The sequence below is a fragment of the Saccopteryx leptura genome, chromosome X (genome assembly GCF_036850995.1).
Source record: "Saccopteryx leptura isolate mSacLep1 chromosome X, mSacLep1_pri_phased_curated, whole genome shotgun sequence".
In the NCBI taxonomy this organism is placed as follows: domain Eukaryota; kingdom Metazoa; phylum Chordata; class Mammalia; order Chiroptera; family Emballonuridae; genus Saccopteryx; species Saccopteryx leptura.
Window position 1 is genome coordinate 43,739,712 of NC_089516.1, and position 27,276 is coordinate 43,766,987.

The 27,276-nt window shown below is 48.4% G+C and overlaps 1 protein-coding gene across 2 annotated transcripts in view; it reads left to right on the plus strand.

Moving 5' to 3' along the window:
- The first annotated feature begins 329 nt into the window (after positions 1-329).
- OTUD5 (OTU deubiquitinase 5) overlaps positions 330-27,276 on the plus strand; it is a 31,564-nt gene continuing 4,617 nt past the window's right edge. Inside the window, exons 1-5 of one of the 2 annotated variants that reach the window (XM_066356204.1) lie at positions 330-1,679; positions 13,711-13,804; positions 23,275-23,339; positions 23,427-23,583; positions 23,681-23,829. In XM_066356204.1, coding sequence (XP_066212301.1) covers positions 1,086-1,679; positions 13,711-13,804; positions 23,275-23,339; positions 23,427-23,583; positions 23,681-23,829 — 1,059 coding nt within the window. In that variant the 5' untranslated portion in view covers positions 330-1,085. The remainder of the gene's footprint in view (positions 1,680-13,710; positions 13,805-23,274; positions 23,340-23,426; positions 23,584-23,680; positions 23,830-27,276) is intronic. The other variant, XM_066356205.1, reaches the window with a different exon arrangement.

Consider the following 27,276-nt stretch of genomic DNA (forward strand, 5'->3'; position numbering starts at 1 on the left):
TGCTGACAGAGATGAATACCTGAAGTTTTGCTTGATCCAGGTAAACTCAGTTTCAAGGGGAAACAACTGCACTGCGCCTGCGCACTAGCCACAGGGGCGGGGAGGTCAACACGCCGGTGCCAAAGAGGGCGTGTCTGCTTCCCAAACACCACTGTCCCCACGGTGCATGTCTGCCCCAAGGTTGGCCTGTCCAACGCGTGTGACTGCGTCTCTTAACCAATCACCTATTACCGCAGCACTCACTCTGTTGCCAGGGTGAAACGGCACCGCCTCTCCACTGGTGTGGATTTGCAAGTGGGTGGGACCGGAACTTACGCTTTGGGGGCTTGCTATGCTCTGGGAATGTTGATATTTTCCCGTCAGTCCGACTGACAGCGGTCAAGTTGGAATCCGGGAAGGAAGGTGCTTTTAAAACTGTCGTGCGCGAGGCAGGCCAAGCTGTCCTGTCGCAGCACCTCTGCCTGCCAGTCAAAGCCTCCGGAAGAGAAGTCAAGAGCAGGACAGCGCGGACGAGAAGAAAGGCCAAGAAGCGGGGTGCTGACTTTGACTGAAATCTGAGACGGAGGGCACGAGGGCGATCGCTTGCCTCTGATTGGTCCTTGGGCGTCAGCAAGGACCCACGCAGACGCTTCAATTGGTTGGTGCTCGCAATTGTTGTGGCGGCTGCGAAGGTTTTGTCTACGTACTTCCCAGCAAGAGGCGGGGCCGTGCTCTTGTGCGCTTGCGCGGCGCCGCGGGGCCCCACCCGGTAGTTCAAGAATCTGTCAGAGGGCGGGGCGAAGAGGTGCTTGTTTTGGTTCAGTTTCCTTTGACCCGGAAGGCCGGAACGAGCGTAACAATCAGCTTGTAGAACTCGGAGAGTAGGCGACGACACTTGCTGCCTTGCCTTCACCTTGGACCTCACATCCGGCTTTTCCAGTCGCGTGACCTGCGCACCGCCTCCAGTCCTCAAGACGGGGCCCAAATTTCTTTATCCGGGTCCCGCTGATCCCGTCGTGCTTCGCGCACCACAGTAGCCCCTCATCCGGGTTCTCTCCCGGCGTGCTGCGCGCCGGGTTTGCTGGGGGGTACTCGGCGGTGCCGCCATGACTATTCTCCCCAAAAAGAAGCCGCCGCCTCCCGACGCCGACCCCACCAACGAGCCGCCGCCGCCCGGACCACTGCCCCCGGCGCCGCGCCGCGGCGGGGGTGTGGGCGTGGGCGGCGGCAGCACGGGCGTGGGCAGTGGCGACCGCGACCGTGAGTCGGGCGTCGTAGGGGCCCGTCAGCGGGCCTCACCGCCGCCTCAGGGCCCGCTGCCGGGGCCACCGGGTGCACTTCACCGCTGGGCCCTGGCCGTGCCACCTGGCGCTGTGCCGGGTCCACGGCCTCAGCAGGGTTCTCCTCCTCCTTGTGGGGGCCCCGGCGGTCCTGGAGGCGGTCCGGGCGACTCGCTGGGTGCAGCGGCAACAGGTGTGGGCGCGGCTGGCGTGGTGGTGGGCGTGGGCGGCCCGGTGGGCGTCGGCAGCTGTTGCTCCGGGCCTGGACACAGCAAGCGGCGGCGTCAAGCCCCCGGGGTTGGTTCGGTTGGCGGGGCCAGTCCTGAGCGTGAGGAAGTCGGTGCAGGTTACAACAGTGAGGATGAGTATGAGGCGGCTGCAGCACGCATTGAGGCCATGGACCCTGCCACTGTCGAACAGGTATGAGGTGGGGATGACAGGTGAGCGGGTATGGTGCATGGAATCCCCAGACTGGGTAGGGACCCAAAGGATTTAAACGTCTTCTCCCGGAGCCTGACGCTCTTCTCTGGTGTTAGGGTTGTGAGACACTCTCTTCCCCTGTCTCTTCTCCTCAAGGACTGGAGGTTTGAGTCTCCAGATAAGGTAGAGGCCTGAAAGATGGGGTGTGTGGTCTCTTCTGGGCCCTGGGACCTCATCTTGTAGGGTCAATAGGTAGGAACTCCCAGGAAACTGAGACTGGATGAAATGCTTCCTGAGAGGGGTGCCTCATGACTCTCCAAGGGACCTTGGTCTGTGCTCATTGGCTTGAGATTTCCTTTGACATAAGAGTCTAAGACTCCAGTGGACACAAGTCAGGTGGAGACCTCAGAGATGTCTGAGTGTCCCCAAGATACCAAAACCCTTTCAGGAGCCTGAGAGGCTCTGTATAGGAAACCCTTTCCCTTCCTTTTCGGGGGCACACAGCCACACAGCACAGGACTCTAAGCAGAGGGATCTGAAATTTCCTCAGGGGTCCTACACCTGCCTTCAAGGGCCTGAGACTCTCTTCTAAAATCAATGGCCTGACACACACATATACATTCCTTTTAGAGAGAGGGATCTTCTGAGGTTTCCTCTAGGGATATGATTTCTCTCCAGGAGATAAGATTCCTTTCTCCTTGGGGACAAGAGCCAAAACTAATACTCAGGGACCAGAAACTCTACTAGGGTGCATGAGATTCATTCTCTAAGTGACAAGGGTCTATACTTCCTGTCGGTCTGAGACGACCTTAGGGACAGGAGTCTGAATCTCTCCAGGAACTTAAGCTTCTTTTAAGTGATAGAGCTTTGGCCCCTCTCCCCCACCCCCACCAGGCCTTAGCCTTTCTTCAAGAAAATGACTCATTGTTTTGGATACTGGCGTCTAAGATCCCCTTGCTTAAGGACTCAGACCTTCAGAGTTTGGGTCTGAACCCTATCAGGAGACTGCTATCTCCCCACAGAGGTGCCAGGCACGGTGAAGTCTTTAGGAGACTTTTCTGCTCAGGGCCTCGTGTCTGAGGGTTCCCTTGGGGGCCTGAGACCCTTCCCCCCCCCCAGATGCACCCACACAGAGAGATGAGCTCCTTCTACTCAATTATAAAGGACTAAAACACATCTTGGGGACATAATAGCCCCCTCTCCAAGGATCTAAGCATCCTCCCTCCCCCAAGTGCCTGAGCTTGTCAGGAATGTAAGATTTTTTTGCCTTGGGAACTTGAGCTTAAGATCTAGGCAACATGCTGTCCCAGAGATGGAGCCTGAGGCCTCCCCACGGATCTAAGCCTGCCCTCGGGGGCTGAGACCCGCTGTGCCAAGGACATTTGAGCTTTCCCTCAAGGACAAGAGGCTCTTACATAGCCCAGTGATTGCTGGGTCTCTGTAGGTGAGGTCTGAGCTTCCCCCTTAAGGAACTTAAAGCACCACTCAGGAATAGGACTCCCTACCACCAGACTTGATTCCTGAGATCCTTCCCTTTGGGAGATGTATACAGAGTTCCTAGGCAGTAGGGTCGCCATCTTAGGACCTGAAACCTGGACCTGCTGTGAGAATATTGATTATCACCTCACTTCAGAAAACATACATATCCTGAGTCATAGGGGCCTTTTAGGGACATAAGATTTTCTGCCTTGGGGGCTTGAGCCTAAGACCACCCTCCATCTGTGAACTAAGTCTTGAAAAACTGCCCACTCCCCTTGAGGACATAGGTAAAGTGGGATCTGAGGAAAAGAATCTGAGCCTCTTCCCAGAGGCTTCTCCTCAGAGACAAGAGATCCTTCACCTCATCTAGGGACCTGAGCCCTACCCTACCCCTGTGGATATGAAGTCCTTCCCCAGTCAGGCAATTGTTTATCACCAGGGAGAAGGACACGAAGTCTTTCCCAGTGTGGCCTAAGTCCTCTCACATTGGACGGAAAGACCTGGGTGCTCTCCACAGTCATATGAAACCCTTACTCTCAGGCCAGGAAGGTCTCCTTACTTTCTATGAGAAAGTTGTCAGTTACTGGGGATAGGCCTCCCTTCAAGAACTAGGAAATATGCTGAGACTCACCCTGACCCAGCTCTGCTTGCTTCTCATTTCCAGGATCAGGGAAATATTCTGAGCTTCCTGAATTGCTTTCAACAAGCCTTTTTCCTCCCAGAGACAGGAAAGGAGTTTGGGATATCCGCACTCCAGGGAAATTCTCCACCCATATCCCTGTTTCCCTTGGCTCAAATAAATATGTATTTCACAGGGGCCCAGGCCTTGTTTTGAGCTCCTCTCCTTGTTGCCTTTCCACCCATTACTACTACAGGCAGGATAAATCATCTGGACACAGTCAGGACCAGGAGTTGTTTCTTCTGTCCCTAGTTGGGGTAAAGTCTGCCTTTCCTCCTCCACAGAAATAGGAAGCAATACATCCCTGGTCCCAGGGACAGAGATGAAGAAAGTCATGTGCTGCCATGGTGATGAGAATGATACCTACTTACACCCCCTTTGTATCTCCTAGGCTGGAATTTCCTCCCTTAAACTTGTCCCCATAAGAACATGAAGTAAAGGTCTGTGGTTGCATAATATTTTCCGTTCCCAACTACAGAGAAGAGGCTTCCTATCCTCCTACTTCTTGGGACAAGAGGAGGAAGATGTTTCTCCCTGCAATACCTGGTCCAGTTTGGGACTTTCCAGGCATGATAAGAGGGGAGATTCTTCCTGCTGCCCCAGTCTTGGTTCTGAACTGGGGCATTTGTAGCCTGAAGGCCAATTAGATCCCTTGGGAAAGAGGGGAGTTGTTGAGAGGGAGCCCACATGATGAATCTGGTCCTTGTTCTGACTGTTCAGACTTCCTGTTTGTCCTGATGCTATGTCTGTATCTCTACTACCTTTAGAAACTCTTGGCAACTCTGGATCAGGGGTTTCCTTTCTCAGACATCACTGTGTTACTAAGATTTTTTTACATGAAAAGAGTGGCTTGAAACCATCCTTAGCTTGAGGACCCTACAGAGCATTTTGAGGATGGGGCATGCATGCATGCTGAGGTGGTGGGAGAAGCTGGCCCTGGCCCTATAGCTAGGGTACCCTCTCAGAATCTGCTGGGACTTTGCTGGATGAACCAGAATAGTTCTGCCTCTGTTTGCTGGGCCTCTTTCCTCATTGGACAGATAAGGAGCTGATGGAGTGTCATTTAGCTGTGGGATTTTAGAGAGCTTACACCAAAGCCCTCTGGACTTGGAGGTGACAGAATGATGGGTGTCTTTTGAGAAAGAACTGGGTTTCTCCTCCTCTTTTCCATGCCCCCTCCCTGTTTCTTTCCAGCTATCCAAGGTTAATGGGCAGGAAAAGCAACCTGTTTGGTGTAAGGCTCAGAGTTGGGGGGCAGTGATTCTTTTGGCCACTTAGCTTGGGGTTTGCCTCTCAGGGGACCTATTGGATGGTGTGGAAGTAGGGGTTTGTAGAAAGAGTTTGGGCTTTGGAACTGGGCAGGCCTTAGTTTAAATCCCATGGTCTCCTGCTTAGCTACTTCATAGCTTTAGACAAACTCCTAGCCGCCTTTTAAATTTTGGAGGGGAAAAGTCCACCCATGTCCGGGTGATTGAGTATGTGATTACAGGTACTGACTCACCTTAGACCTCAGCTAATTATTCTCTTGCAGTTTCCTCAGGATCATCTGGGTTTTTCTTAGGAGCCTTTCTAACAACCACTCTTGGTTAGCAAAGGCTTTTCATTTGGCATCTCGGAACTACTCATCCTTCTAGTGGGGAGGCAGAGTGATATAGCAGGAAGTTGTCCCTGCTTGGGCAGTCTGGGTTTGAGCCCTGTATCTTTGGGCAGTTCCTTTTTCCGGGTCTCAGTTTATCCATAAAACGTGGTGAGGAGGGTTGTTGGAATCAGTGTTCTGAAGCTAGTTGTAATCTCTCCTTTAATTCCCTGCCCTCTGCTCCCACTACTACCCAATGTAAAAGTTTTGAGTCAGGCCCCTTGGCTTTTTGGGGATTGCTGCGAAGTTTCAAGCAGTGTTCCACTTCCTTTTCCCTGACCAGTGCTATAGGTTCTTAACTTTTTTGTTTGACTTTTACAGCTTTATTGAGACATAATTCACACACCATGCAATTCACCAATTTAAAGTGTACAATTCAGTGGCTTTTAGTGTACTCACAGAGTTGTGCATCTATCACCCCAGTCAATCAAGTTTAGAATAGTTTCATCACCTCGAAAAGAAACCATCATCATACCCCTGTCCATTCCCACCCCCACCCCCACCCCCATCCCTGGCAACCATAATCTTTTTGTCTTGATTGATTTGTCTCTTCTGGATAGTTCATAGACATGGAATCATACGATATGCAGTCCTTTGTGACTTGCTTTTTTCACTCAGCATGTTTTTTGGGGTTTTTTTTTTAGAATTTTTTTAAAAGATTTTATTTATTCATTATAGAGAGGGAAGAGAGAGAGAGAGAGAGAAGGGGGAGGAGCAGGAAGCATCAACTCCCATATGTGCCTCGCCAGGCAAGCCCAGGGTTTTGAACTGGCAACCTCAGCGTTTCCAGGTCGACACTTTATCCACTGCACCACCACAGGTCAGGCTCAGCATAATGTTTTTAAGGCTCATCCATGTTGTAGCATGGATCAGTACTTTTTTTCAGAGACAGAGAGAGAGTCAGAGAGAGGGATAGACAGGGACAGACAGACAGGAACGGAGAGATGAGAAGCATCAATCATTAGTTTTTCATTGCACATTGCAACACCTTAATTGTTCATTGATTGCTTTCTCATATGTGCCTTGATCATAGGCCTTCAGCTGGAGACCTCGAGGTCTCGAACCTGGGTCTTCCGCATCCTAGTCCGACGCTCTATCCACTGTGCCACCGCCCAGTCAGGCTCATTTTTTTCTTTTGTATAATGATAGAATTATCATTATCTCTTCCCCTCCCGCAACGGAGGCTCCATTGGAGTGAAGTTGGCCCAGGTGCTGAGGATGGCTCCATGGCCTCTGCCTCAGGTGCTAGAATGGCTCTGTTCGCAACAAAGCAACGCCCGGATGAGCAGAGCATTGCCCCCTGGTGGGCATGCCGGGTGTATCCCGGTCGGGCGCATGCGGGAGTCTGTCTGACTGCCTCCCTGTTTCCAACTTCAGGGAAAAAAACAAACAAACAAAAACAATGGACAAATATTGTCTCAGTTCTGGAGGCCATTTTTATAATCTCCCCCCCACACACACACACACAGTGTCTTGGCATTAGGTTTAGGTGCCTTGCTCTTTTCCCATCCCTCTGCCCTGGAGAGCTGGTGTTGGTCCTCCCATCCAAGTACTAACCAGGCCTGACCCTGCTTAGCTTCGAAGAGCAGACGAGATCGGATGCGTTCAGGATGGTATGGCTGTAGACTGGTGTTGGTCCTTAGAGGGCAGTGCATCTGTCTGCATTTCTCATTGGCTAGGTTGCTGAGCCAGTGTTCCTGGGTATTTTGGGGGAGAGAGGGGTAGTCTTAGCAGCAGGCTTGCTGGGACAGAGCTGGGAAGCCCAGAATACTAAACACTTCTTTCTGTGAGCTCTGGGAAGACATCTGTCCATGAGCTTTCATTGCTGCTACCATCCTTGCCCCCACCTTCAGTGGCGGGTCATTTATTTATTTATTTATTTATATTTTTCTGAAGCTGGAAACAGGGAGGCAGTCAGACAGACTCCCGCATGCGCCCGACCAGGATCCACCCGGCACGCCCACCAGGGGCGATGCTCTGCCCACCAGGGGGTGATGCTCTGTCCCTCCGGGGCGTCCCTCTGTTGCAACCAGAGCCATTCTAGCGCCTGAGGCAGAGGCCATAGAGATAACCGGCCAGGGCGGCAGATCATTTATTGATGGGCAGAGTCCACAGTTTCCCAGGCTGTGGGGGAGTCCAGGCCCCTGCTGTCTTTATTCTAACCATCTCCCTGGAGTGGGGTGCTAGTGAGGTAGATCCTTGTGGTTGATAGCCATATGACATTGCTTCATGCTCATACCAGAAGTGGTACCAGGGGGTTGTATTATTTTCCTGTGGCTTTTGTGACAGATTACCACAAACTAGGTGGTTTAAAACAATGGACAAGCCCTGGCCGGTTGGCTCAGTGGTAGAGCGTTGGCCTGGTGTGCAGGAGTCCTGGGTTCGATTCCCAGCCAGGGCACACAGGAGAAGCGCCCATCTGCTTCTCCACCCCTCCCCCTCTCCTTCCTCCCTATCTCTCTCTTCCCCTCCCACAACGGAGGCTCCATTGGAGTGAAGTTGGCTCAGGTGCTGAGGATGGCTCCATGGCCTCTGCCTCAGGCGCTAGAATGGCTCTGTTCGCAACAGAGCAACACCCGGATGGGCAGAGCATTGCCCCCTGGTGGGCATGCCGGGTGTATCCCGGTCGGGCACATGCGGGAGTCTGTCTGACTGCCTCCCTGTTTCCAACTTCAGGGAAAAAAACAAACAAACAAAAACAATGGACAAATATTGTCTCAGTTCTGGAGGCCAGTAGTCCCAAAATCAGTTTCACTGGTCCAAAATCAAGGTGTTGCACTCCTTTCAGAGGCTTTAGAGGAGAACCCAGTCCTTTTCTGCAGGCTGCCTACATTCCTTGGTGTGTGAGCGCATCACTCTGACCTCTACCTGTGTATGTGTGATCTCCTCTTCTGTCTGTATCAGATCTTCCTCTACTATTCTAAGGCCATTTGTGGTTGCATTTAGGTACCATCCAGATACTAATCTCTGCATCTCAAATTCCTTAATTTAATCACACCTGCAAAGACCATTTTTTCTTATAAAGTTACATATACAGGTTCCAGGGATTAGGGCCTGATACTTTTTGGTGGTCATTATTATTCAGCCTACTATAGGAATGTTCTTATTTCCTTTCCCGGGAGGGGAAGGGAACTCATTAATTGCTCTCCTGCTGGGCAGAGTGCTGTAATATTTGAGTCCAGTATCCCTATTATTGGGTGGTTTGTTATCCTATTTTACAGATTAGAAAACTGTGGCTCAGAGAAGGTCATCACATGGCTAATAATTGGAGCTGAATTGGAACTCAAGTTGGGTCCCACAGTCTGTTTGAGCGTTTCCTTGGGCCTTTGGAACAGTAGGTTGCAGAGTCTTGTACTTGGGATCCCCTGGTGTCAGAGGACTTTGCCCAGCCCTTTTATGGAGGCTCAGACATTGTAGATGGATTTGGCCACAGGCTTAGTAGTGGAGTGGGCTTGCAATATTGATGGTCTGGATTTGACTTCCTCAGACCAGGGTATTGATGTAGCTTAAACTTCTCTATGGTTGGATCAGCCTCACTCCCACCATCCTGTCCTTCCTGTGCCATTTTCCTAAACAACTTCCAAGTTGGCACCTTTCTTGGAGGCTCCAGTCCAGCTTGGGGAAGGAAAAGACTGTGCCACGAGCTCCTGGGACTGTATAAACTCTTTTTTTGTTTTTTTACAGAGACAGAGAAAGAGTCAGAGAGAGGGATAGATAGGAACAGACTGGAACGGATAGAGATGAGAAACATCAATCATCAGTTTTTCGTTGCGACACCTTAGTTGTTCATTGATTGCTCTCTCATATGTGCCTTGACCGTGGGGCTACAGCAGACCAAGTAACCCCTTTCTCGAGCCAGCGACCTTGGGTCCAAGCTGGTGAGCTTTTACTCAAACCAGATGAGCCCACGCTCAAGCTGGTGACCTCGGGGTCTCAAACCTGGGTCTTCTGCATCCCAGTCCGATGCTCTATGCACTGTGCCGCCGCCTGGTCAGGCATAACATTTTTTTTTTTTTACAGAGAGAGTCAGAGAGAGGGCTAGACAGGGACAGACAGACAGGAACGGAGAGATGAGAAGCATCAATCATTAGTTTTTCCTTGCACATTGCAACACCTTAGTTGTTCATTGATTGCTTTCTCATACATGCCTTGACCGCGGGCCTTCAGCAGACTGAGTAACCCCTTGCTCGAGCCAGCAACCTTGGGCTCAAGCTGGTGAGCTTTGCTCAAATCAGATGAACCTTCACTCAAGCTGGCAACCTCGGGGTCTCGAACCTGGGTCTTCCGCATCCCAGTCTGACACTCTATCCATTGCGCCACCGCCTGGTCAGGCCTGTATAAACTCTTTATGGAACCTAGAAGTAGGATCTTCCTGTTTTCTCTCCCCACAGGGAGACAGAGAGAAGGAGTTTCAGCCAGAGCCCAGGATCTTAAGGCTGCTGGTGCCAAAGCCAGTGGGTGACTAGTGGACTGGCCTCGCCTCTAGGATCCAGGCCCAGATGCCACTCTGGCTACCCTAGAACTAGAGCCCTGCTTGTGTGAAGGGTATGCTCAAGCCTCCTTTATTTTTAGGGACAAACCAGGCTTTCCCCAGGATGGCCTGCCAAATATGTATCCATGGTATGGCTCATGAGGCCTCCCCTGTTGCCTCTACATACCAGGGCTTGCTGGTGCCAAAACCCTAGCTGTTATCTGCCTTCATAAAATGAGGATAATGCTTCCTACCATCAGGCTGTGGTAAGGAAAATTAAGAGGTCACCTTTTGCATCTGGCACTTGGCATGGGACAGGCATTTGGCAGATATGAGTTCATCTTTCTTCCTGGCTGTTCCCTGCTTTTACCTTCATAGTCTTATCTAGGACTTTGGCTCTGCTAAACTCTGCTGGCCTCTGGCATCCCTGGTGCTTTGTGGCAGAAATGATTTCTTATCCAGTTCACAAGCTTTTCTGGAAGTCTTGGTGTTTTCATCCTTTGCTCAGGTGATACCTCCTTTCAGGGGCCAGTCTTAGTGACTGGCTAGGTCCCTTCCTCTGTGCTTCCCAGAACCCCTGTGTTCATTTTTTCATAGCCCTACTTGCACTTGTATGTAGTCACTGCCTGTTTCCCTATCCCTCTAGCCTGTGGAAGGTAGAGGGCAAGGTTGATTCATTTCTCTGGCCTCATCGTTAACCCAAGGTCTGATTTAGTAGCTGCCTGGTAATTCTTTGTTGGATGAATAAATAGGAGCCCCTCTCTCCCCTTTGATTCACCCCCTACTTGAGAGCAGGAGGTTGCTGTATGCTATTTCATAGAACTCCTGTCCATTCTGAGGCTATAGCCATAGTTGTAGCTTCTCTACTGGAGACCCCTGGCTAGGACACGTGCCATCATGGTGCCGGGAGATGGCTGACCCTGTGGGCCAAGGTTGGATTTGGGGGAACTTGTTGGATTGTGCTAGTCCACAGCCTCTGGGGCAGGAGGGACACCTGGACTGTAGGAATGTTGTACACAAACGAGCATGTGCTGCCCGTGGAAGCCCATTAAGGGCTTCCTAGTGCCTTTGTCATCTCTGGCAATCCAGCCAGACAGCCATACCTTTCCGGGGTGTGGTCCTGATGGTGGGGCTGCTGGGTATTCCCATGTTACCCTCTCTTCACTCCTCCTGTCCAGTCACTCACTGGGGATTTTCTGAGGGCCTCATTATCTCTCTGTGTGCTCGTCTCACCCTGTCTTTGGTGACTGCCTCATCAGTATATGATATGTTATTTACAGAACCTTTTTTGGTCCTGAATCTCCTCTGATACTCTTGACAGCTCCTTCCAGGTATCCCCCATTTAAGAGGAAACTGAGGCTTGGAGAGTTCAGGTAGCTTATCTAAAATCATGCAGCAAGTGGGTGACAGAGCTGGGTTTGGAACCCAGAGCTTTTGGCCTCCAAACCTTGTGCTTCCTACTTTGCTAGGAATTTCTCTCACCTGAGCTGGAGGAAAATGGCCTACATCAGTGGTAGTCAACATTGTCCCTACCGCCCACTAGTGGGCATTCTAGCTTTCATGGTGGGTGGTAGCCGAGCAACCAAAGTATAAATAAAAAGATAGATTTAACTATAATAAGTTGTTTTATAAAGATTTATTCTGCCAAATTTAGCAAAAATCCAACATAAAGTACTTGGTAAGTAATTATTATTATATGCTTTAACTTGCTGTAACTCTGCTTTATAAATTTATAAAGTAAAGTTAATTCCCTATTTTATAAATCACCATTACTGTGGAACTGGTGAGCAGTTAGAAAATTTTACTACTAACAGATACAAAAGTGGGCGGTAGGTGTAAAAAGGTTGACTACCCCTGGCCTACACAGAAGTGATCCCCTCCGGTTGGCAATTGACTGAATCCTTTAACTCTTGGTAGGGTAGTATCACCAAGGAACAGGCTTGAGATTTTTGGTCCCTAACCCTATTGATGGATCAGGCTGGCTCCTTCTGATGGCCAGCAGAGGGCGTAAGAGGCCTGGGAAAGGTCTGCTTTTGGTTGATTTTGAAATGGAAAATACTGTATGTTTTAAGTGACACGTGTACATTGTATTTTTTTAATAGACTATTTTTTTAGAGCAGCTTTAGGTTCAGAGAAAGTATAAGGAATTCCCATATACTCCCTGCCCCCACTCATATGTAACCTCTCCCATTATCAACGTCCCCTACCAAAGTGATACATTTACTATATTACAATTGATGAGCCTATATTGACACGTTACAATCACCTAAAATCCATAGTTTACATTGGGGTTCACTCTAACCCCAATGAGGTATACATTCTAGGGGTTTGGACAAATGTGTGATGACATGTATCTACCATTATAATATCCTACAGATTAGTTTCATTGCCCTAAAAATCCTCTGTGTTCTGTCTACTCATCTCTGTATTTTTTTTCATCTCTGCATTATTTTTAAAAACACATCACTACAGGTTTACTTAATCCGAACTTTTGGGGCCAGATGTGCTTTGGGATTCAGAAAAATTTCAGAATTTAGAGAAGTCATCTGGTATGTGTGCTGTGTATCCATAACACCTCCACTGAGGTCTTTGGCAGCATCTCATAATTAAACACCTGAATGTTTTGTCATGGAAATATTTGAACATTCACTTTCAAGTGGGATAAATAGGTTCTCATCAGCTCAGGTCAGGTAATGATGCCAAATGAATTAAATAAAGACTTTCGGTTTTAAAAACTTTTTGAGTTTTGGACTTTTGGGCAAGGGATTGCATACCTCTTAGAAAGAAAGGAGGTAAAGTAAAATCCTGCAATACCAAAACTTAGGGACAATACACACACACACACACACTTTTTTTTTTTTTTACAGGGACAGAGAGAGTCAGAGAGAGGGATAGATAGGGACAGACAGACAGGAACGGAGATGAGAAGCATCAATCATCAGTTTTTCGTTGCAACACTTTAGTTGTTCGTTGATTGCTCTCTCATATGTGCCTTGACTGTGGGCCTTCAGCAGAGACAGTAACCCGTTGCTTGAGCTAGCGACCTTGAGTCCAAGCTGGTGAGCTTCGCTCAAACCAGATGAGCCTGCGCTCAAGCTGGTGACCTTGGAGTCTCAAATCTGGGTCCTCCACATCCCAGTCCAACGCTCTATCCACTACGCCACCACCTTGTCAGGCAAGGACAATATTTTTTTACATAACCTTCCCAACTTTGTGTGCATGGTGTCTGTATGCATATACGTATATATGTTAAATGTGTTCAGTCACAAAATCATTTTGCATACATTGCATTCTACAAGATCTTGGAATTTCCTAGCTATATGTGGGACTCAATATCTTACCAATCACCCCTTTCTCAACATCTTCCCTAAGTGACTAGAGGGTCCCCAGTTGAAACTCCTTGAGATAGAATCAGGTTCCCCCTGCTCCAGGTACTTGCCAGCCCTGGGCCTCTGGATGTCTGGGGGAAGGTCCAGCATTTGATTCTCAGCATGGTCAGCAGGAGACAAAATGCAGCTGGGGCCTCTGCTCTCAGGGCAGCTGGGGCCCCTCTGGGAGCAAGTCTTCTGCTCAAACAATGACTGGTTCCTTAAAAGAAAGGGTCTCCTGCTCCACATGCATGGAATGGTCAAATAGGGCTCAGAACCTGACCCTGTCCGTTGTCCTCTTAGCCATTCAGCTGGGCCCCTCAGGAGCTCGAGGGCAGAGCTCTGGGGAGGGAGTGCAGGCCTTTCCTGTTGCTGACCCCCCCACCTCTTCCCTGCAGCAGGAACACTGGTTTGAAAAGGCCCTGCGAGACAAGAAGGGCTTCATCATCAAGCAGATGAAGGAGGACGGCGCCTGTCTCTTCCGGGCTGTGGGTGAGTCTCTGCCCCAGCCTTCAAGGGCCTAGGGCTGCCCCGAAGTGTCCCAGTATCAGGAGTAACCCCTGAGACAGGATTGGGGGCAGAGTTAGCTGGTCTTTTAGGGACCCCAGGCCCGAGCCTCAAGTTAGTATCTGGCCTCTAGCCCTTCATCATGAGGCAGTGTGGTGGCATGAGTAATAATAGCAGCAATAATAGTGATAAGGAAAATAATATTACTTAGGGACAGATTGCTCTGTCTGGTATTACAGGATGCCCTTTTAATTCTTCCCCAAGCTGGGTAAGTGTCAGGGTTATTGCTTCCATTTGTCAAATGAGAAGAACAGCTCAGATATGGGGAATGGCTTGCCCAGGGTCAGATAATAGGTGGAGTTGGAGTCTAAGTTAGGTTAGTCTGAGGGCTCTTAACCATAGCATACTACTCTCACCTTGGGATCATAGACATTTTTTTTTAATTTATAGAAAAGTAGAGACAATAATGAACTGTCATGTACCCATCATTCATCTTCCAAATAGTCATTAACACATGGCCTTGTTTCATCACTACCCTGCCCGCTCTTTCTCACTCCCCTGAAATGCATATTTTTAAAGCAAAACCCCAGCATAGGATCATCTCATTTGTAAATATTTCTGTATGTTTCTCTGACAGATAAGGTCCTGGTGTCTGTCTGTGTCTCTCTCTGCCATTATTATACCTAACAAAATTTATAATTCTTCAATACTATTTACTCTCCAGTCTAAACCCATCAGGCAATCAAAAGGTCCTGTGCTAGCATCCAGGGGAAGCTGGGAGTGTGATCTGATCCTCCCTTTGGGCTCTGAAATCTTCCATAAAAATGCCCTCTGATAGGAGCTTTGAGCTGGGAGTCAGAAGCCCTGTCTTGTTCTGGCCCTCCCTCATAATTTTCACTGTTCCATCGGTGAAGAATATTGATTCTGAAGGGCTCCTGAAATCCCTTCTGGGTCTGTTATTCTCAGTCTGTGGGTACTTCTCCCTCTCCCCCCTACCCTGCCTGCTGATGGGCTGGACTAACCCAGGCTGCACTCCCAGCTGTGCCACTGATTCTTGGTGTGACCTTGGACTAGCAGCTTTTTTTATCCTGAGCCTGTTTTTTGTTTGTAACTGAAGGCTAAAAGACCCAATGTTGTAACAATTAAATAACTGCAGTAAATCTTTTTAGTGCCTGAGGGCATAGTAACCCTTCTTGTAACAATAGCATTGGTAAAGCCTGCATGTTGTTCTCAGTGGTGCCTCAGAGTCACAAATGTTTGTTAAATGGGTGATGGAAAGGTTAGGTGGAGTGAGGGGTTGCCTCCCCCGTTCTACTAAACAGAGGAGACTCTGGCAATGGACTCTGCTGGGTTGGGAAAACCCCAGCCCTCCTACACCTGTGGGTCAAGTCTGTGTTCTCCCTGGGATGTTTCCTAGAAAAAGAGTTAGGTTTGGAGGCCTCGAGGACCAAAGGAAAGTGAGGAATAGGTGGGGACCTGTTTGATGCTAGGTCTTGTGCTGAGACCTCAGGCTGCTTGTAGAGTAAGCAGGGCTGCTGGTGGAGTGAGGGTCGGAGAATGCAGCTGGACATCTGGGGTTTTTTTTGTTTGTTTGTTTGTTTGTATTTTTCTGAAGCTGGAAACGGGGAGAGACAGTCAGACAGACTCCCGCATGCGCCCGACCAGGATCCACCCGGCACGCCCACCAGGGGCGGATGCTCTGCCCACCAGGGGACAATGCTCTGCCTCTCCGGGGCGTCACTCTGCCGGGACCAGAGCCACTCTAGCGCCTGGGGCAGAGACCAAGGAGCCATCCCCAGCGCCCGGGCCATCTTTGCTCCAACGGAGCCTTGGATGCCGGAGGGGAAGAGAGAGAGAGAGAGGAAGGAGGGGGGCTGGAGAAGCAGATGGGTGCTTCTCCTATGTGCCCTGGCCGGGAATCGAACCCAGGTCCCCCGCACGCCAGGCCAATGCTCTACCGCTGAGCCAACCGGCCAGGGCCGACATCTGGGTCTTGAGTGGTCTTCGGGACAGACCTTGGATCTAGTGAAGACCTGGGTTGTACAGTGACCCATCTCAAGAGCAATATGTGTTCATTTAGCTATTTTCCCCAAACATCCTCTGACCTTTCCCCCCGTTGGGGCCTTCCAGTAAGAAGCCTGAGCTTACAGGAAGAGCTGACCATGGTAGGGTGAAGGCTATTCCTTATCAGCACAATGGCTGTACATTTTCCCTAACCGAGCTGCCCTTGGATTTTCTCCATAAAACCTTAGAAACCCATGGTCTCTCCCCAGAAGTACATGGCCCCTGAGTCTCTAGGCCTCATCTGGAATCTTCCCTGGGGCAGTGTGCACAGGACATGTGCCTGGAACAGGGACTTTGTCCTAGGGTTTTCTGCTACCTCTCTGCTTCCAGCCTAGCTCAGACAGGGGTAAGTGGTAGTTGCCCTAGGCTCTGGTGAGAAGGGATACAGGTTCTAACCTCCTGCCATGCATTGAACAGTGGAAGGAACACATAACGGAGGGTGGGAGTTGGAGGGGGAATTGCAGACATAGGAGACACTGTTGTTCCTTGACCCTGACCCTTTGCTAGACATCCATTCAGCTGGATCCTTCAGGTTCACCTGCAAAATTGGGATCATTATCCCATGAGACAGGTGAGAAGATTGAAGCTCAAGAAAGGGAAATGACATGCTCAGGTCATTAGGGACAGAGCTGGCATGGAAACCCAGAGGTGCCAAAGAACACATTCTTTCACATTCTTTCTTTCCATGGCCCTAGGGAAGCCCTAGCTTTTTTTTTTTTTTTTTTTTTTTTTTTAACAGAGACGAAGAGAGTGATAGATAGGGACAGACAGAAACGGAGAGAGATGAGAAGTATCAATCATCAGTTTTTTTGTTGCGACACCTTAGTTGTTCATTGATTGCTTTCTCATATGTGCCTTGACCGCGGGCCTTCAGTAGACTGAGTAACCCCTTGCTCCAGCCAGTGACCTTGGGTCAAGCTGGTGAGCTTTTTGCTCAAGCTGGCGACCTCGGGGTCTTGAACCTGGGTCTTCCACATCCCAGTCCGATGCTCTATCCACTGCACCACTGCCTGCTCAGGCAAGCCCTAGCTTCTTAGTTTAGCTTTCAACTGGCTGGGTGACTTAAGCTGTATTGTTTGACCTCTCTGGGCCTTACTTCCTCCATCTAGGAGCCTGTGGCCCTCTACTGTTGGGAATCCTGAGGCAGATGGCTTTCTACCCTCTGTTTTGCCTCTGAGGTCCTAGTGTCCCCAGTGTGAATCACTGTCCACTGCTTGTGCCCAATTTTCTCCCACCACCCCCTACTGGGGACTTGTGAGCATCAGCGAAGGCTTGGGTGGAATGGAAGTGGAAGCTTGAGTCCCAGAGGTATCCTGTGGTCCACCCTGCTCCTGCTGTGCTCAGATAACCTCCTCCTGGAAATGTGAGTCTGCATCTCTACTCCTTCCCTCTCCCCATATGCTTTGACTCAGCACAAACCTCTGGCCCTGGCTTCTGTCGGCAAAGTGGAGGCCACATGTATGTGTGTCTGCATGGTCCATGGAGAAGCAACTGAGGACTTGCATGTTAAAGTGATAAGGCCCAGAAACATTAGCTAGGTCCACTTCTCTGGGCCTTTTGGTCTTGGAACATAGACCATCAGCATTGAAGGAATGGATCTTAAATCAGTTTTGACTGTTTTACAAATGGGGAAACTTAGGACCCTATTATCTACATCAATACAGGCTGGTGTCAGAACATCAGTGCTTGAGGTTGAACCAGACCAGAAGGAGAAGATCTTCATGGTCCACCATGTATGGAAGCTTCCATTGGCCTTTGCCTTGCCTCTATCAGGCTTTCCATCTGTGCCATGGGAGTCCTTGAATAGAGGAGCAGGCATGTCAGAGACCAGGCTTTTGAGAGGACTGAGTTCTGCTGTCTCCCCACTGAACTTGTGACATTTGGGGTAGTTGGGGCCACTGGCCAGGTATGTACCACCGCTGCTTGGCAGGCAGGTGAGGCTTTTTCTCCTAGCTCATCTCCTTAGTGGGGCCAGGGTTCCCACTGGGTCAGGAGGGAAGTGGGACCAAACCAGGTCCCTGCCTCCCCCTGTTGCTGTATGTACACACATTTGTGTGGTTTGTTTTTAGATTTCCTGCGGACACCAAGCTTCCTTTTCTGTCCTTAGTGGAACTTGCTGTGGCTCTTTTAGCAGGCAGGCAAGCAGGCAGGCAAGCAGGCAGGCAGGCAGTGACCTGGCAGGGAGGCAGTTCTCAGGTACCTCTAAAACAAATGGTAGGCCCTGTACCTAAACTCCTTTAGATTATCCAGGCTTTCCTGTTTTGCTTCTTCATGTTACTTCTTGGCAAATAGTGACTATATTTTTGGGAACCTGAGAAGATTTAGAGACACCCCCCATCAGCAGTGGAGGGAGGTTGAGGCAAGTCTGTTAATGCTGTTGGCTCTCCCCCAACCTCTGGCAAAGGAGAGGGCAGGGTTCTTAGTTTGCACAGCCTTGCATCTTGTCCAGTCTTCAGTCATTCCTGCTTGGTAACGAGGGCATCTGTTTGTTTGTTTGTTCTTTTTAAAAATTTTTTTTATTTTTTTACAGAGACAGAGAGAGAGTCAGAGAGAGGGATAGATGGGGACAGACAGACAGGAACAGAGAGATGAGAAGCATCAATCATCAGTTTTTCGTTGCAACACCTTAGTTGTTCATGGATTGCTTTCTTATACGTGCCTTGACCGTGGGCCTTCAGCAGACCGAGTAACCTCTTGCTGGAGCCAGCAACCTTGGACTGAAGCTGGTGAGCTTTGCTCAATCCAGATGAGCCCGCACTCAAGCTGGCGACCTCAGGGTCTCGAACCTGGGTCCTCTGCATCCCAGTCCGACGCTCTATCCACTGTGCCACCGACTGGTCAGGCGGTATCTGTTTGTTGAATGTGATAGTTGTCTGTAGTTGTGAAGGGTTATCATGTTGGAATTTGGCCTTGGGGAGCATTTTTGGCAGGATCTGCTGGCTGTGTGTATGTGCATTTTTACGCTTGTGTCTCTGTATGCTCAGAGAAAGAATAGAATTGGGGTCTGGGGAGGTAAGGTTCATGCAACCCCTGTGGCCCTAGTGGGGGGTACTGTCCCTGATATTTGCAATCTCAGCCCACTCCCAGGCTTTTCCAGCTGATTCCTGCTTGTGCTAATGGGGAAACCAAGGAAGGCAAGATCGGGCCTGGCCCCAGGAGTCAGGCTAATTGGAGTGGTAGTAATGTCATTTGGGCATCAGTGCTTGAAGTCAGTCCTTGAGAGCCTGGCCTCCCCTTCACCCTCCCAAACATGTGACCTTGGACCAACTGTGCCACATTTCTGTACCTCTGTATCCCTCCTGTGTAAAGTCAGGGTTTTGAGGGTGAGAATAAATTGAGTTGGAATGTAAAAAGGCCTTGGGGGAACCAGCTGTAGTGTTGTACCAAGGATTTCTGAGCCCTGTTTGGGTTGGGGACAGGTGAGGGAGTGGGGGACCCTATTCCAGCTGGACTCTTGGAGTGGAGAGCAGGTGCAGATTGCCTGCAATTGCAGCGTCAGTAAGAGGAGAAGTTTCAGTTTCTATCAAAACAAGTTCTCTGAATTCCCCTACCTCTGCAAGTCCATTGAGCCCTTTCCCCCACCTTGGTCCCCACAGGGAAGTTCAGCCCAGCCCCTACCCCCTGTGCTAAACCTTCTTGGAGAAAGGAGGGCTTTGAGGAGGAGGACAGAGGTTGGACCAGCAAAGTCGGGCAAGAGCCTCCTCAGTGAAGATTTCCTGTGCATTAGCCTGTGCCGAATATTTTTCCCGCTTTATGTGATTGAAAAGATCCTTTTACTCTCCTTCGCTGGGGAGGTACTTACTAATTGCTTTGTGCTTTTGGTTCTGAGGAGTATATTTTCTTCTTTCCACACTAATGATCCCTAAAATAGGGTGTATCTTATAATCAATGAGGTGGGTCGTCTCCCCACCCCCAGCTGTGATTAAATATATATATCATACCCACCTATCAGTGCATCTTAGAATTGAGATAGAAAGGTTATATTTTACATTTTATTGATAAGTAGGGAAGGTCATACCTTGCCCACCCTTAAGGACCCTGATATGTGAAGCCTGTGTTATTGATTTGACATTAACTTGGTTGCTAAAAGTTTGCAGTATGATTACAGATGAGTCTGTGGCCCTTTGATGTCAGTAAAAGTAGAGAGCCAGTCCTGCCTACACGAGAGACAGCCTAGACTCCAGGTTTGGGGTTTTCCTCTGGCTGAGGAAGTACAACAGAAATGAGGAAGGGCTTAATAAGCGGTTCCGGTGACATTCTGGCTGACTTGTGGGTGGCTAGCGACCTGAAAGAGTCATTGTCTTCCTCGTGACAAATGGCGCCCTGTTTCTTGAACACCTAGTATGCCTCAGATGTTCGGTAAACCGTCCTGTGTAGTCTTTACAGTGCCTTAAGAGAGGAAGAGGAGTTACTCTCTTTACTTTATGGTTGAGGACATTGCAGCCCAAAGAGTTTAAGGGCCTTTTCCAGTGCTACACAGCTAGGAGGCAGTAGAGCCTTTCTGTTAGGCAAAGGGGTCAATAGCAGGGAAGTGTGGGGAGTCTCATGGGGTTCTCCCCCAATTCCCTTCCCTATCCTAGTGTCTCCCTCTTTCCTCCATTTTCCTGCATCTAGCATCTAGCTCAGGTAGATCTATATCCTAGTCCTGGCCAGGCTGTTTGATTCTTCCCTAGAAACAGCTCAGCCACCTCTATGAGCCTGGCAGGCCAGTTGCTATTTAACCCCTTCGCTCCCATCTCAGTTCCTGTTTACTGCAGCTGCCCACAGCACTGCCTCCTCAGCGCCTAAGCCCATTCTACAGAAATAGCTTGTCAAACAGCTCTGGCAGGCTGGCAGCCACAGTGGGCTCTGTGGTACTGGCTTCTAAGAAAGGCAGCAGCAGGGGGCCCCAGCCTGTGCACAAGGCATGTGACTTGCTGGAAGTGCCGCTGGGGGGCGGGGGAGAGTGTAGCCACAGAACCCACATCCTTATTTACATCAGTGATGGGGCTACCCCTTCCCACCTTCACAACCCATACTCCTCTTCACCCTCAGGTCCCTGCACATCTCCAAGAGGACTTGAGAACAGGCATGGGCCCCATATTCTATCTCTGAGCAGCCTTTCTCTCCTTATCTCACAGAACCTTCTAGGGAGGGAAGGGGAGGGCTGCTAAGGCGTTCTTCTGGCAATTCTTTACAGAAGTAGACTGGCTGTCGTGGAAGGATTCTGTGGTGTTCCCTGTGGGACCTGCCCCTGCCCCAGTGCCCCAGGGAGATCCCATCAGAGCAGCGGTCTTCTGGAGGGACAAAGGGAAATTCCCTCTTCATCTTAGCCAGGGGACATCAGGTGTGCCTCATCTTCAAGCCCACCTTTATTTCCAAAGGAGAAGATTCCCTGACTCCCCAGCTTGTCCATCCACTCAGCAAACTGTTCCCGATTTCTTGCACTGTATTGGCCCCTGAGCTAGGGGTGGACTTGGATATGAATTTCCCTCTGCCCTCAGTGGGAGCTCAGTATGATCAGGAAGATCAAGTCTGCGCATATCTTTGATAAATCTGGTGATAGAGGTACCCAGGAGATAGGGGAACTATTAAAGGATACATTAGTATTTGACAAGTAGGCAGTCAAGCAGGATGGAAGGAACATCCTGGAATGAGGGAAGGCATGTGTGAAGATCCTCAAACAAGGCAGAGGGTGCCTTGTGCTTAATTTGACCAAACATCCATGATGTCTGAAAGCTTTGGACCACAGGCTACCCCAGGGGTCCCCAAACTTTTTACACAGGGGGCCAGTTCACTGTCCCTCAGACCGTTGGAGGGCCGGACTATAAAAAAAACTATGAACAAATCCCTATGCACACTGCACATATCTTATTTTAAAGTAAAAAAACAAAACGGGAACAAATACAATATTTAAAATAAAAAACAAGTAAATTTAAATCAAGAAACTGACCAGTATTTCAATGGGAACTATGGGCCTGCTTTTGGCTAATGAGATGGTCAATGTGCTCCTTTCATTGACCACCAATGAAAGAGGTGCCCCTTCCGGAAGTGCAGCGGGGGCCGGATAAATGGCCTCAGGGGGCCGCAGTTTGGGGACCCCTGGGCTACCCCTTCCTGAATTAAGCCTAGTTAGGTGCATGTGTATCTTATCTCTCTTACTAGACTATGTTCTTCTTGTGGGCAGGGGCATGACTTTACTCAGCTCTGTCACCTTCACAGTACCTCACATTTAGGCCCCACTCTGGGGAAGGGGACTCTGATTTACTGAGTGACTGTTCTGTCTCAAACCCAGCATTGGTCATGTTATACCCATTATCTCAATCTCACAAGAAGGCCTGCCAGGGAGTTATCCAGCTTGTTTCTGTTTTACCTGTGAGGCAGGTGAGGCTCAGAACACTTGGATCACTGGCCTCTGGTCATTTAGCTTACTATTACCTAGCAGAACTGGGCTTAGAGCCCAGTTGTTTTCCTTTTTTAATTTTTTTTTTAATTTTTTTAATAGTTTTTTAATTTTTTGTTTTTTGTTTTTTTTATTCATTTTAGAGAGGAGACAGAAAGGGAGGGAGAGAGACAGAGAGGGAGAGAGAGAGGAGAGAGACAGAGAGAGAAGGTGGGGAGGAGCTGGAAGCATCAACTCCCATATGTGCCTTGACCAGGCAAGCCCAGGGTTTCGAACCAGCGACCTCAGCATTTCCAGGTCGACGCTTTATCCACTGCGCCACCACAGGTCAGGCCCCTTTCATCTTTTTTTTCAACCTACAAAGGCCATGCTGACTCTAGGAAGTCAGACAAACTGAATTCTAGAGTTGAATTTGTCACAGACTAAATTTCTGTGTGAACTTGGTCAAGCCACAAACTCCCCTTGAGCCTCAGTTTCCTCATGTGAAAAGTAAAGGTGGGGGGTATAGGAGCAATAGTGCTTGAGGCCACTCATAGGACTTAAGATGTTTGTTAACCTGCCTGAGCAGCCAGGCAAGCCCTAGGGGTCCCCAAAATTTTTACACAGGGGGCCAGTTCACTGTCCCTCAGACCATTGGAGGGCCGCCACATACAGTGCTCCTCTCACTGACCACCAATGAAAGAGGTGCCCCTTCCGGAAGTGCGGTGGGGCCGGATAAATGGCCTCGGGGCCGCATGCGGCCCGCAGGCCGTAGTTTGGGGCAAAGTCATCTGCACGAGAGACCTGTGGTTGTGTCTCTTTCACCTGTACTCTTGTTAAAGGCTGCCCCTGCCTGCCTCTTTTTTCATGATCTCATTCCAGCCCACAAGGCCAAGGACTCTCCAGGCCCTCCGGTAGGAAAGGAAGTTTCCCTGGCCCCCAGCTCTTTACCCCAAGGGTGTTCTGTGATTTGAAACTCTTATCTGGTGGCAGCTCTGATCCCAGCCTCTCCTTTCTTCTGCCTCCACAGCTGACCAGGTGTATGGAGACCAGGACATGCATGAAGTTGTACGAAAGCACTGCATGGACTATTTGGTGAGACTTTGCAGAGACCTTGGGGTAGGGACAGAGTGGGAGTATCTCCCCTCAACATGGACCTTGACCCTCTGATCTGTTCTGCAGATGAAGAATGCCGACTACTTCTCTAACTATGTCACAGAGGACTTCACCAACTACATCAACCGGAAACGGAAAAACAACTGCCATGGCAACCACATTGAGATGCAGGCCATGGCAGAGATGTACAACCGGCCTGTGGAGGTGTACCAGTACAGCACAGGTACTTCTGTGGTGGGTAGGTGAGCAACTGATCGCACCTGGTTTGAGCCTGCCCTACGCAGCCCGCTGTGGATGCTACTGCCTTCTCTTTTCTGCAGAACCCATCAACACATTCCACGGGATCCATCAAAATGAGGACGAACCCATCCGTGTCAGCTACCATCGGAATATCCACTACAATTCAGTGGTGAATCCCAACAAGGCCACCATTGGTGTGGGTCTGGGCCTGCCATCATTCAAACCAGGGGTAAGCATGTTACCATGCCTAAGACGGCTATTGGATTCAGAGGCCAGAAACCTCTGTTTGGGTTCTACCCCTAGCCCACAAAAATGTCCTGTCCCCTTTCTGAGTTGTCCTTGAGGTCTTCTATGAAATCAGAAAGTCACCCAAGGTGATCTCAGGGTTCGTTCGTTCGTTCCAGAGTCTCAGTTTGTTTGAGCTGGTTCATGCATCTTTTGTGCCTATGAAGGTTGGTATTTTGGGATGTGGAATCACATTTGAGAACTGTGAGCAAGTGCTTGGTCTGGGTTTCTTGGCACCCACATGGATCTTCTGAAACTCAGAAGTTAGACATATGTGATCACAGAGACTTGGAGCTTAGCACTGGCCCCAACACTTACTGGCTGTCGGACCTACGGCAGTACTCACATGTAATCTGGGCTGGCAGCTCAGCTGATACAGATTGCACCTAGCCCTGGGTCTGGTGCCTAGTAGGTGTTCAAAAGGTGACAGTACATCTTCCCAGCACACACTGGCAGATTGTCATTCTCTTTCATAAACAGTCATTTACTGGGGGTTTTGATATCTTCTATTCAGGTTTCACTTCCTACAAACAGTAAGTGCTCCTGCCTCATTTTAGGAAACACACCCTAACACTGACACACCCTCCATCAGGATTTTGTTTTGTTTTTTAAATAAAGTACAGTTTTAGATTTTGCAAAATTATTGTGATTAGAGAATTCCCATATACCCTACTAATGTGTCACAATTAATGAGCCAGTATTGATATATTAACTAAAGACCATACTTTACTTAAACTACCTCAGGTTTTCCCTAATGATCTTATCTGTTCCAGGATTCCATCCAGGACCATATTACCTTTAACTGTTGTGTCTTCTTTGGTTTCTCTTAGCTGCGACAATTTCTCTGAATTTCCTTGTTTTTGTTTTTCATCTGCTTACACTCTATAGTTTTGCTTTTTCTAGAAATGTTACCAGGTAGTGGTCTTGGCCCTTTGGGTCTGCTTAGGGCCAGCAGGTAGTGTATGGGTTCTTGACTTTATGCAGGAATGTCACAACACAAGTCCAGGTGATTTTGAGAGTAAGTTTATTAAAGTTGGAGACAGTGAAACAAGGAAGGGCCTAGAATAGAGAAGCATCTTGGCTCTCTAGAAACCTTATGGGAAAGAAATGAGCCTACACTGGGAAGTCAGAGAATAGGGGGCCTTGGAGGCAGGTTCAGGGGGTGAGCCTGGGAGGGCTGCTGCTGCTGCTTATTGCCTCCCTGGTTGCCAGCCTAAACCCTTAGAGTTTAGGACATACAGGCCTGTGGGGGATGGAGAGGGGGAAGGGAAAAGCATCTGCTTGCTCCCTGGAGGGAGAGCTAGTTGGGTCCTTTGTTTTGAGGGTTTTTAAAGACTGGGAGTTTAGGGGAGGATTTCAATAGAATATTCATCTGCTTTTCCAGGTGTATGCCCATTTTGTGGTTAGACCCGAGGCGCAGGGGATTAGTCATTGTAGCTGGTCCTAGCATCCTTGCCCACCTGGGCCTGGAGCTAAAATACAACTGAGGCCTAGATGTTATCTCTAGAGAGGTGACATGATCTATCTGGCTGTAAATTGCTAGGCCAGTTTGTTCAGCTATGCGTCTCGTTTCCCCATTCTACTTGCCAAGTAATTTTCCTAGTTTCTTACTGTTCTGTCTCAGAATGTTATATAATTGGAATCATACAGTATACAGTTTTATTCAGAGCATCTTTTTTCACATAGCACTATACATTTAAGATTTTTTGTGGTTTGATTGCTCAATTTTTTTTTCTTTTTTAAAAAATGTAAATGCCTTAAGTTTACAGAAAAACTAAGAAGGTAGTACAAGAGCTTTATTATTAACATACCAGATTACTGATTCATTTGTTACAATATATGAAACAATACTGATACATTATTAACTAAAGTCATCATGTCTCTTTAGACTCCCCCTTGTCTGTGACATTTTCTCACGCTTGCATGTTTTTGATGACCTTGACACTTTGGAGGAGTACTAGTCAGGTATACTGTAGGATGTTTCTCTTTTGGAATTTGTTTGAAATTTTTCTCACAATTAGATGGGTTATGGGTTGTAGGGAGAAAGTTCACAGTGGTGAAGTGCCGTTCTCATCACATCTTTATCAACAGTATGCACTGTGAACAGGATTCACGACTGTTGCTGTTGACCTTGATCACTTGGCAGAAGTAGTGTTAAGTTTTCTCCTTTGTTAAATGACTCTTCCCCAACCCCCTTTTCACACTGTATTGTTTGGGAGGAAAGGGGCATTAAATGCTCCATCTTCTTGAGGGCAGAATATCTACATAAATTATTTAGAATTCTTCCTTTAAGGGAGATTTGTCTCTTTTCTCCCCATTCATTCATTTGTTAATACCAATATGGACTCAGAGATACTTGTTTTATATTTTGGGTTAAAATTTAAGGTGACCAACTTTTTTACAATGAAAAGGAGGACAAAAATAAATCGAAGAAAACAATGTTGTAAATAAAAGAAACATTTTATTCATTGCAACAATAATACACTATAATATGATAAATGCATAATAAAAACATTTGTAATATTTTATACTGTAATTATGCTTACATGCCTATTAATTTTTAATAATTGTAAGAAAAAAGTACTCATTTAGATACAAATACATCACATCACACACAGTGGATCAACTCTGCATCAATCAAATACGGACATTACAGATCAGTCTTCCAATATCAAAAAGGAGGGCGTGTAGGAGGACAGTTTTCGAGGGAGGACAGAACTTACAAAAGAAGGACTGTCCTCTCTAAAGGAGGACACTTGGTCGCCTTATTATAATCCAACGCTATTTTTTAAGCTTCAGAAATTTTGTTCAGTCATCAGTGAAGACTTTTTTTAAATTTGACAGGGTTTTATTTATTTTTTAATTTATTGGGTTGACATGGTGATTTCAACTGTACAACTTAATATTAACACCATCTCCCTTTCCCCCAAGCAACGTCTGTTTACTTATGGATAACAGTCCAAAAAGTATGTAAAACTCTATGTTAGAACAGCACAATTTAGAAATGGACAAAAAAATGTTAAAACAGAATTTCGTCAGAGAAGATACTAGATGGAAGATATACACAAGCAAAGATGCTCAACACCATTTGAACCCATGCTCAAGCTGGCGACCTTGGGGTCTCGAACCTGGGTTCTCTGCATCCCAGTCTGACGTTCTATCTACTGCACCACCACCTGGTCAGGCTGTAGTGTGTTTTTTAATTTTTGTTCTTGAATTTTTGTTTGTTTGATGATGATGGTGTTGTTGCTTTTAGCACTTCCTTTCTGGTACTAAAGGTGCTCCAGGCTCAGCTTGTTTATTTCCTTCCTTGGTCTTAGAACCAGCCATTTTTCTTAGGAGCCCTGGCTGCATTTATTGGAATGTTATTAGAAACATGATCTGGGTGCTG